Source organism: Mauremys mutica, chromosome 25 (genome assembly GCF_020497125.1).
Source record: "Mauremys mutica isolate MM-2020 ecotype Southern chromosome 25, ASM2049712v1, whole genome shotgun sequence".
Taxonomy (NCBI): domain Eukaryota; kingdom Metazoa; phylum Chordata; order Testudines; family Geoemydidae; genus Mauremys; species Mauremys mutica.
Window position 1 is genome coordinate 2314830 of NC_059096.1, and position 11397 is coordinate 2326226.

At 44.8% G+C, this 11397-nt stretch overlaps 1 protein-coding gene across 1 annotated transcript in view; it reads left to right on the plus strand.

Moving 5' to 3' along the window:
• LOC123356432 (keratin, type I cytoskeletal 14-like) overlaps window positions 1–2028 on the plus strand; it is a 34078-nt gene extending 32050 nt beyond the window's left edge. The window contains exons 6-9 of the mRNA XM_044999683.1: window positions 55–180; window positions 280–500; window positions 1189–1238; window positions 1757–2028. Of these exons, the coding sequence (XP_044855618.1) occupies window positions 55–180; window positions 280–500; window positions 1189–1238; window positions 1757–1854 (495 nt within the window). The 3' untranslated portion in view covers window positions 1855–2028. The remainder of the gene's footprint in view (window positions 1–54; window positions 181–279; window positions 501–1188; window positions 1239–1756) is intronic.
• Window positions 2029–11397: the final 9369 nt, after the last annotated feature.

Genomic DNA, 11397 nt, shown 5'->3' on the forward strand with positions numbered 1-11397 from the left:
TATGTTCTTATGTTCTTATTCGTGCAGTAACTAGATTGTTTTCCCTTGTTCCAGACAGAAGAGCTGAACCGAGAAGTAGCCATGAACACGGAACAGTTGCAGAGCGGCAAGTCGGAGATCACAGAACTAAGACGCACCGTCCAGGGCCTGGAGATAGAGCTGCAGTCCCAGCTCAGCATGGTAGGTGCCACTGGCTTCCCAGGGAGACACACACAAGGGCAGGCACAGAACTGAGTGACCCCCTCACTGAATTCTTTCCCCTCTACTCTGCATTCCCAGAAAGCCGCTCTGGAAGGCACCTTGGCGGAGACAGAATCTCGCTATGGCGCCCAGTTGGCACAGCTCCAGGCCCTGATCACGAGCGTGGAGGAGCAGCTGGCCGAGCTCCGATGCGACATGGAGCGCCAGAACCACGAGTACAAGATTCTTGTGGACGTAAAGACGCGCCTGGAGCAAGAGATTGCCACGTACCGCCGCCTGCTGGAGGGCGAGGATGCCCAGTACGTAAAGGGAGTCAATTAGATAGAGTGCCATGAAGCAGGGCCGGCTAACAATGACATGGCTAAACAACTGAATAACCTGTGCCCCAGAGGCTCATTTTAAAATAAATAATCCAGATTCCTAGGTAGTTGTGAAGAAGACTAATAAGTGATGGCTCAGTGGTTTATCCCACTACCATCCTCAGTGAGAAGCCTGTCCTGGGAGGTCTTCATTCTCTGGACTCTGGAGTGGTTAGAGCATGGGACTGGAATGAGAAGAGCTGGGCTCTGGTGCCAACTCATTGAACAAGCTTAAAAGTTAATTGACTTCTCTAGCCCTTGGCTTTCCCATGTGTAAAAGGGTGTAAATAACATTATTATTGTGCCTCACAGGAGGGCTGAGAGTTATTTGACAGCTCTGTAAAGTGATGTGAGATGCTTTGATCTTTTTGAAAGGGTTTTCTCCTAGTGTTATAATACTGGACAATTTCAGGGAGACTCAGCCTGTTGCAGGAAGTGAAAAGCAAGGTTAAGTCAGAACAAATATTGTCAGGTGTCATTCTAAATAATTAATTTACATTTTTGGGGGGTCTGTGATTTTTTATCATCTGTGACCTTGCTGTCTCTCCCCCACCACTGAATACAGACTGTGGGATCCCGAAGCCGTGTTCATGTTTCTAATTTGCCCTTATTATTATTCCCCTTGTAGCATTGCTTCCCAGTACTCGGCAACGCTGTCCTCGCAGGCTGGGAGAGATGGTAAGGATGTACCTTATCTGAAGTGTAACTTGGACACATCTGTAGCAAGCGGCTTTGCAGTGTACAAGCTAATCAGTTAACAAATTGTGCAATCTGATTACTAACAAAGTATTCTGTGGAGAATGGGTATTTGGAAAAATCTGAAAAATCAAATAATACCTAAACCTTCAAATGGTCACCTAATTTTGTTTAGTTGGGATCAAGTGTGAAAATCCATCACTGGAATCTGGAGATGGAGGTACTGGTTCAAATATGAGCTCAAAATTATATGCAAATAGCTCAATCTTCACTTTAAAGGTCTACAAATTGTGGTGACCTTTCCTATGAATCCAGGCTGAGATTTTGCTTTCTCTTGACTTGTTTAGGTGATTTATACAAGTTAACTTTTGGAATCACATTTTTTCTTTCTCCCCTCAGCCAATGAAGGATTCTTTGAAACAGTATATTCAAAATGCCTAGGGAACATACATCATATCTTCTCTATGCTCCAAATAACTGTTTTTCTCTCTTCTTTGAAGTAATCTCATCCGCTCGTCAAGTCCGCACGATTGTTGAGGAGGTCCAAGACGGAAAGGTGGTCTCTTCCCGTGAGCAGGTTCAGCTTTCCACCCGCTAACAGTACAGAGCACTCTATGGATCCCGGTCTCAAGGCCGGAGCCGCTCAGAAACAATAAAGCAAGAGATTCACTGAATGATCCAGTCGCTGTATCTGACTGGGCCATGGGGAATACTCAGCTCAGTTTGTGCATTCTCCTTCACCTGTCTTTGAGTGCTGCACTGAAGTCTGCAAATGTCTAATAAACCTTTTCTTCTCATTCATGCAAAATTGAATCTTGTCTTTGTCACTCTAAAGGCCTGAGGCAAACCCTTGGTGGGAGGTACCATATAGCCAAGAGTCACCCACGGGCAGCCAGAAGATGGAGTTGTTCTGAGGTTGAATGAAGGACGAGAGCAAGAGGGATAGGTTTCCCAAATGCAGCATAAAGAATCTTGGGGAATGTTTTGTTACTCAGCGGATTGCTAGGAAATACCTGGGAATGGCTGAGCGAAGAACTTTATAGGATTTATTGATGGTGGAGGTGATGGCTGGGGGATTGTGCTTGAGACTGAACAAAATGTAACAGTTTGCAGGAGTGCTCATTAAAGCTAACAATACTGGGCTCAATTCTGTAACCGTTAATCACACTGAGAAGCACCTACAAAGTTGTATCATTGACTTCAATAGGACTAGTACTTTCATAAGTATTACTCAGAGCAAGTTAGGATTGCAGCATTGAGCTTACTGCAATTTAACTGACCAATCTAGGCATTAAAATATCTGCAAAAAGGACTCTGTTCATGAGAGACGAAGGTTTTACTTTTATGAAATGTTCAAGTTGAGGAGCTCCCAGTTTCATGACTTGCATAGAGATATCATTTGGATATATTTATCAGAAAAGGTAGGAATCGCTCCAAATCCCTCTCTGTACAGAATTCCACTGTATTTCTAAGTCACGTTATAAAATTAGAGTAAATTAAATATAAAGCTACAAACACAAATGTCATTTCAGTTCCTGTTTTCTTACCTAACTTATAGGGTAACCACTTTACTAGGCATATTATATATAAAATGTTCACAGAACATTTTGCAGGTGCCTTCGCATTACCTTGTGATCACATTTAACAGACAGCAACAAAACCAATAAAAGTTTTAGAAGACCTGACCTATGAGGAAAGGTTAAAAACCTCGGCATGTTTAGTTTTAGGGAAAAAGTAAAAAAAAGTGACAGAAAAGGGGAATCCCTCACAAACAATTCAAAACTTGCTTTTGAAACGCTACACACTTTCAAAATGAAACAAAATATGCTGAAGGTTTTTTTGTTGAAAAATAAGAGTGAAATGTTTTGAATGAAATGTAAACTGATCATTATCTTTACAATTTGTGAAAAAACAAGATTTTGACCAGAAATTCTTGTAATTTACCATTGCTACCTCTCCACCAGTCATAGCAATAGCAGAGACTGTCGGGTAAACACAGGCATTTTTATCAGAGTGTCGTCTAATTCTGCTCGGAGATGGGTTAGATAACCTGATGGTAAAAGTGTACAAGGCTTGTCTACACTACAGTCTCAGTATTGACATCACTAATGGAGCTGCAATAATGGTGACTTGTGTGTCCTAAATTTGCCGGTGTAGCTGCAGCATAAATTACATTTATTAATTATGGCCAAGGTATTGTTGGCACCACAAAGGGCTGAAAATAAATAATCAAGAGCACCTTCGAGCTATTATATATTTGTGGTGACAAGATGAGCTCAGCCAAATAGGACACACAATACTTGGGAAAGCCAGGCTCTGCAGGACGGGACACACTCTCCTCGAGGATGACAAGAGTTTGCCAGAGAAAATGCTGAAGAGTGAACTTTTAATGGGTAGAATAAAGCAAACACAGGAAAAGATGGACTGCAACATATGGGGAGATACAAGGGCAAACAAATGAATGTGGGGAACTAAAGAACCATGTGACAGATCAAATTTCCAAGTAAGCTGTGCTGTATTACATGAGCTAGATGGTATTGTTCTAATTGAGAAAGGAGTTAGAGCCCAAATAACAAACACTACTGCATTTTCCCCACCCTCCCCTGTAATGGGACTCCTCTAGCTTCTCTTCCCTAAAGCAGTGGTTCTCAACCAGGAGCCCACAAGCAGGTTTCAGGGGCTCCGCCAAGCAGGGCCGGCGCTAGACTTGCTGGGGCCCAGGGCACGAAGCCGAAGCCCGAACAACCTAGCTTCACAGGGCCCTCTGTGGCATGGAGCCCCGGGCAATTGCCCTGCTTGCTACCCTCTAATGCTTTTATATGCAGAAAAAATAGTTGTTGTGGCACAGACGGGACATGGAATTTTTATAGCATGTTGAGGGGGGGAGGGTTAAAACGAAAGAAAAAGCTGGAGAACCCCTGCCCTAAAGGAAAACCTGCTCAAAAGTTGTAGAATGGAAGATAACCATGTGCAAAACTAGTTATTCCAGGCAGTAGCTGACAGACTGGCCAACCTACAGCTTCCAGAAATGTCTATTCAGGAAAGGAAGGAGTGGGCTGGTGGCAGGGTACTTTCTTTGCCAACTACCAGGGAGTTGGCAAAAGGGTCTAAGAGTAATATCCAGACTCTTAGATATTGGAGCTAGAAAAGACACGTATAGATGGCTTGGCTGGCATATCTGTCTAGATCTACAGACCTGTAACATTAGTCCAAGTCAATTCAGTGGAATGAGCAGGTTTGATTCATCAAGTTCCTTCAGTTCATTTATGTGGGAAAAGCTGACACTAGAATTGGGCAGATTGGATTTAGTTTCTATAAAAGCCAAAAGGAAAATATATGACAATATGCACCACTGAAAAATGTAACATCCCCATGCAGGATCCGCATCCCAGAGTGACTAGAACGCCCAGGTAGATCTGGAGACATGGTTACATGTAGGAAAGTAATTCTCCTCCCTAGCACAACAGTCAGTGCTGCCCACTCCGTTTTGGTTAATCATCACCCCCAAAAGCACAGTGCTTGCAGAACTCATTGATACCCAGGGAATGCTGCTCTGCTTCCAGTGACAAATTCACAACTAGCGTAGACAGGTGTGACTCTGTTGGCTTCAGTGGAGATGTGACCAGCACTAGAGATGTGTCAAAGATGAGTCTCATAAAGAAGCTGTTCATTGGCTCCCCGAGGTGGTTTTTACTACTTTTTGCTACAGAAGTGAACTCACTATGTTTGCTGTGGGTTCTCTGTGCAGGAAATGAATTGTCTGAGAAGCCAGTCAACTGGTGATATCAATGCGGAGGTGAGTTCCTGTCCTGGTCCAGATCCTAGAGATGAGATGCCAATATGAAACTATGATGCAGCCCTGTAGCCAGAATCCAGCTTACTTTCTAGACCTTGGTCTCTCCCCTGCTGACAGTACACTCGGTTCTTGTGACCCCTCTCCTTTTACTTTCACCCTTCAGCCCCAAGTCACAGGGCATGGTTGCATAGAGACTGTGACAGGATCCACGGGGTGCAGCCTGGAACTGTGGGATCACTGTGCCCCCTTAACTCTTCAGGCTGAGTTGTCTCTCGCAATGCCTTGCTAGTGACCAGCAGCAAACCCCTCCAGGTGCTATGATCACTCAGCACACCCTGCTAGTTTGCATGGATGCTCCCAGAGCCACTCATGAATCATACAGAGAAAGGCACCAACCATATCCCACCAGTTCCCAGCCTTGTACCTCAGGAATATACCGTCTTGCACTACACAAGACCTTTCTTGAGCAATGCAAGTTTATTAATTGGTTCACCGCTTCATCAATGGAAAGAGGACATACACTAGCCTCTGTAACCTGAGCAGATTTACCAAACACATCAGGCAAACTCACTGGTAAAAATAAACAGTAAAACAAGTTTATTGACTACAAAAGATAGATTTTAAGTGATTATCAGGCAAACAGTCAGAGAGAGTTACCAAAGAAAATAAAATCCCAGCATGCAGTCTAAACCCTAACCCTTACCATACCAGACAGTATTTAGATCAAGCAATGTTCTCACCCCACTGATGTTACAGTCCTTAATATACAGGATTGTCTCTTAAACCTGGGCCAGTCTCCTCTGTTGGAGTCTTCAGTCTTCTGAGCATTCTTGTTGCTTGCAGCATAGGTGGGGGCAGGACAAAAGGCCAAGCCTGTGGCCACTGTGTTCTGTTTTATACCCTCAGTCCATGTGCTTGGAGAACACAAGTCCAGGCATGTCTGGTGGGCATTGCTGAGTCACAAGGTGAAGCAATACCCCGGTGTCTCTCCTATGAGTGAGTCACTGAACTGTAACTCCTTGGCTGGACAATCGCTGGTGATGTCTGCTCAGCACCCATCCAGGTGTTGGCTACCACCCTTGTCGTTGTCTCTGGAGCGCTAATATCTGGGCACTTCCCAAACCCACAGCATATTTTAGTGACAACCATACAACACAATTCTTATAAGTTTATATGCATTGATGGGATACATATTTAGATTGAACAATGGCTTTCACCGGATCATAACCTTTCCCCTGATACCTCACCTGGCCGGCTTTATATGCAATATCACAATTATATATAACTGAGGAATATGGGGGTTACAAGGTGTTCCCCCGAGGTATAGAGTGTCACAGAGACCATTGTTCTCAACATTGACCACAGATTAGTTCAGTGGCTCTAACTACTCTTTCAGCCACCTGCTCTGCAACTCAAGGAATTACTCAAAAAGGTAAATTCTAACCAGCATCCTTAGGAGCTGCCTGCTCTGAGACTCTGTGTTCAGAGAAGAGACAGTGTTTAACTCACACAATATCCTCAGCAACCATCTGGGTGTGCTTGTGTAGCCAGCCCTTTGGCAAGACCTTATCTATGGAGAGCTCTGTATCCAGTTCATCTAGTTCATCTCTAACAATAACTGGTCCCAGGCATTTCACTAGTGCTTTGGCCACAGCTATGCTTATACGGCACCCCGAGCTAAGTGTGCAAAATGCTTTACAGAAAGAAAAGGCGGCACAGTCCTTGCCCCAACAAGTTTATAATCGAAATTAGACAGAGGAAGTGATGACAACAGGCAAAGATGAAAGGAGGGAAGGGAGGAAGGAGGGTTACACAAAGGAGAGAAGACGTGATTCATGTTATGTGGGGAATGCCATTTATAAGCTTTACGTTTTTTCTTTTCTCACTTTTCCTACATGAACAATGTACAGCAAGAGAGGACGAGCAGGTGATTGACAGGCCCAGGCTTAGGCTGAAAGTCACGAGTAAGACTAAGATTTTGTCATGGTTATTTTTAGTAAAAGTCATGGACGGGTCACGGCCAAGAAACAAAAATTCACGGAATCCGTGACCTGTCTGTGACTTTTGCTGCTGCAGCTCCCTGGTTTCCCCCCGCACCGTGGTGGCTGGGAGCTGGGGGTTCCCCCTCCACCCATGGAAGCTGGGAGCAGCAGGTGACCTTAGTTCCCAAGGACTCAATGACCTTTCAGGGTCCCTTCCAGCTCTATGAGATAGGTACATCTCCATATATTATAGCAGTTGTGGTTAAAATGAATTGTGCTCCCATTGGGAGGCAGAATCACCAGCCCATCCATGGGGAGCAGAAATGAATACAGATTACAGCATCATCAAAAAGAAATTTCTGTAGGGACAAATGAACAGATGCTACAAGGTGTGAATGAGAAGACTGAGGTTATGGCTACACTAGAGCATTTACAACAGTAGAGCTGGAGCGACGCAGCTGCACTGCTGTAAGCTCTGTAATGTAACTACTCTAAGCTCACAGGAGAGAACCCTCCTGTCAGCTTAACAACTCCAGCCCTGCCAGCGGCAGTACTAGCTATGTCAGTGGGAGAAGCGCTCCTGACAACTGTCTAATCTATCTATCAATCTGCATGTCAACACTGGCAGTTAGGTTGGTGTAACGTACATAGGCGGCAGGTTTGTATAATTTTTGGTGGGGCCCAAAATGGTGGTGCCCCCCCCGCTCCCGCCCTGTAAGCCGATATAAAATGAAGCGGCTGGGATTTAAAGGGCTCTGGGCTCCCCGCGGCTCCAAATATTGGTGGAGCAGAGCCCCTGACTTTGAATATTCCTGGGGCTTTAGACCCAGGAGCCCATATAAGTTGGCGCCCATGGTAACGTACATTGTTCAGGGGTTGGCTCTTTCACATCCCAGAGCTACGTAAGTGCCTCCGTAGACACCACTAGTCACATGTTTGGAATCATCATGAAATACTGCATATTGCAAAAAATTATACAAGACTATGTTTATCCTAGATTTTTTGAATACTCGTGTATTTTAAGGTATGATGTAGCTACTCTAAATTCTCCATAAAAGTCTATTTTATGATGTAGATCTGATTTTCTGTATTTATTTATTGTATGGTTTGTAACATTTGTAAAGATTTATGTAAGTGTAAACTCCCATGATGATTACCAACCCTCAGGCTGTGAGCTCTCAAGGCCTGGGACTGTCCTCGCGTTGTTTGTGTGTCCAGTTCCTAGTACAATAGGGCTTCTATACTTGTATGAGATCTGTATATACTACTGCAATACAAATAATATTTCACACCTAGTCTAACACTTGCTTAGTATCAATGGCCGTAAATGCTATAAGCTGTGAGGCAGTCATATGAATGAAACATCACAAATGTATTGTACAATATTTGTACAAAATGTAAATATAAATAAAAGAATCATTTAAGAAGAAACAGCAAGTTGGGTATACCTCTATCTATCTATCTATTGTGACAAAGTTCCTCCTCCACCTTGGTGGGTCCTGCGCTTATTCACAGATTCACCCTGTGGGCTGGGAAACAGCCCAGAGACCTTCCCCTCTGGTAGAAGCCACAGTCCAGGTCAATTCCTCCTGTGTTTGATCAGGAGTTGGGAGGTTGGGGGGAACCCGGACCCTCCCTCTACTCCAGGTTCCAGCCCAGGGCCCTGTGGACTGCAGCTGTCTAGAGTGCCTCCTGGTACAGCTGTGCGACAGCTACAACTCCCTGGCCTACTTCCCCATGGCCTCCTCCCAACACCTTCTTTGTCTTCACCACTAGACCTTCCTCCTGATGTCTGATAACGCTTGTACTTCTCAGTCCTCCAGCAGTTTGCCTGCTCACTCTCAGCTTCTTGCACGCCTCTTTCTCCCAGTTCCTCGCACGCACTTCCTCTCCTCTGGCTCCCTTTGGCCTGACTGGAATGAGCCTTTTTATAGCATTAGAGGGGCCTTAATTAGAGTCAGGTGCTTAACAGCCTCACCTGACTCTTAGCAGGTTAATTGGAGTCAGGTGTTCTCATTAGCCTGGAGCAGCCCCTGCTCTGGTCACTCAGGGAACAGAAAACTGCTTATCCAGTGGCCAGTATATCTCCCTTCTACCACTCTGCTGTTCCCAACTGGCCTGGGTCTGTCTATCTAATCTATCTATCTAGCTATCTATCTGCATTGAACTGACCACCTTAATGTCTGGTGTTTGAAGCACTTTAAATAGTCCAGCTCTGTTGCTCACTTCCCACATTCACACAGTGCTCTACCAGTACATTTCCATGTTCAGCTGCAGGCTCCGGCATTGTCTCCTATTCCAATCCATCACTGCACACACATCCCAGCAAGAAAATATAAAAGGAGGGTGAACCTGCTGTGCCTTCGCTCCCTCTTCATTCTTCCTGGTATTCCCTAAGTAAGTCTCCGGGACTCTTCTTTGCCATGATAATCAATGATGCCCCCAGTATGTAAATGCCAGGACTTTTTATTGCATCATGAAATATCAGCAGACTCTGCAAGCAGATTAAAGCCTCCAGACAAGAAATCGAGTAGGTTAGGGATGAGCTTCTATGAGTAGATGATTCTGCTCTTGTTGCACACGCTCTCCACACCTCCACTTCATCACTAACAAATGTGCTGAGATAACTCAAAGCTACGAACTAACCACCAGTGTGAGAGAAACTGAAGTAATGTACAAAACCGGCACCTTGGAAGGCATATTTAAGACCTAGGACCACAATCAATGTTGCCAAATTCAGCACGGTAATGATTTCATTTACCTGCTTGGAATTTTGTCAGACATGGTCATTACTGACCCGGAAATCATTAGCCAGATAAAAAGGCATAGTCTGAATTTGAAAGGTTGCAACACTAAAACTGCAATCAGCACAGTATCCCACACCCACATGCAAAAATCAAAGTCCACAGTTACTGTAGAGTCTTGATTTCCAACTTACTCTCCGTCTGCACATCAAAGAACTGGAAAAATTTAATAGATGACGCCTGGCAGTTATTATGCAAATTGTATAAGGTAATTATGACAAGTGACAAGATAAAATCATGTCTAACAATGTTGCAGAAACATCATGGAAGCAATGCTTACGAAAGAAAGTTCTGCTGGTTTGGACACACCCTCCTCATGGAGCACCCAGGGCTCGGAGAGAAAATATTCTACAGTGGACTTTTGATGAACAAAAGAACCAGACAGAGAAAGAGAGAGAGATGTCCTGAAAATTAACTCTGCCCATTGTTATAAAAAGCCATCGGTGGGAAGGTGCAGCAGGATATTAATCATTTTGGTGGGAAAAACAGTAACACATGCTGCTGCAAGTTTTGAAGCAAAAGGACAGTTTGCTGTCACAGAGAGCAGGAGAGAGTCGGAGTTAATGAGATGAGTAGGAAACATAAATGCGTTTCCCTCTCGGATCCATGGCAGGGCCTGTACATCAAGCAATGGAGTCTTTAGCTAACTACAAATGTACAAAGATCTTCCTATAATACTGAACGTGGAATTGACAATAAACCTGTCTGGTCTGCATGTAATTCAGGCAACCGGATGTGCTGGCAAGAAAGTGGAACTCTGCAGTGCTAAAACGATACCTCTGAAAGCAGGGACGGCTTTAGCTATTTTGCCATGCCAAGCACGGCAGTCAGGCAGCCTTCAGCAGCTTGCCTGTGGGAGGTCCGCCGGTCCCACGGCGTCGGTGTACCCACCACCGAATTGCCGCTGAATCCACGGGACTGGCGGACCTCCCGCAGGCAAGCCACCGAAGGCTGCCTGACTGCCACCCTAGCAGGGACCGGCAGGGCACCCCCCCGCGGCTTGCCACCCCTGGCACGCGCTTGCTGCACTGGTGCCTGGAGCTGCCACTGTCTGAAAGAGGAAATGTTATGTAACTTCATCCAGAAATACTGCTTGCTGTGGATTGTGGCTGGATCATTTTTCAGTTATCTTACACAGCCCAACCAAAGCTTGAATCCAGCAACAAAAACATCATATTAATTTCTTTTCATCCACAGATCCTCACCCTGACTCCAATGGTACTCCACAATGCAAGTGATGAAAATCAGATTTTCCTCCTTACCCCTTTCCTCCTTACTCATGAGTGAGTCTTTGCTGAGTGGTATGTGGGGATGGACTGAGTCACAGATCTGAAGGAAGGACAGGCTTGTTTTTAAGGTATCGTAGCCTAATTCAGCAGCTCTAGGTTAAATTCCTGGCTCAGCCACAGCTTCACTCTGGGAGCTGGAGCAAGTCATTTCTGTCTTCATCTCCCTACCCTATTGGAAGTATTATTCCAGTGCTGCTGGGATTTCCATGTACTATATAATTAATGAATGTGTCAGGGTGCCTACAGCCTTGGATAGGCATCTAAATCTAA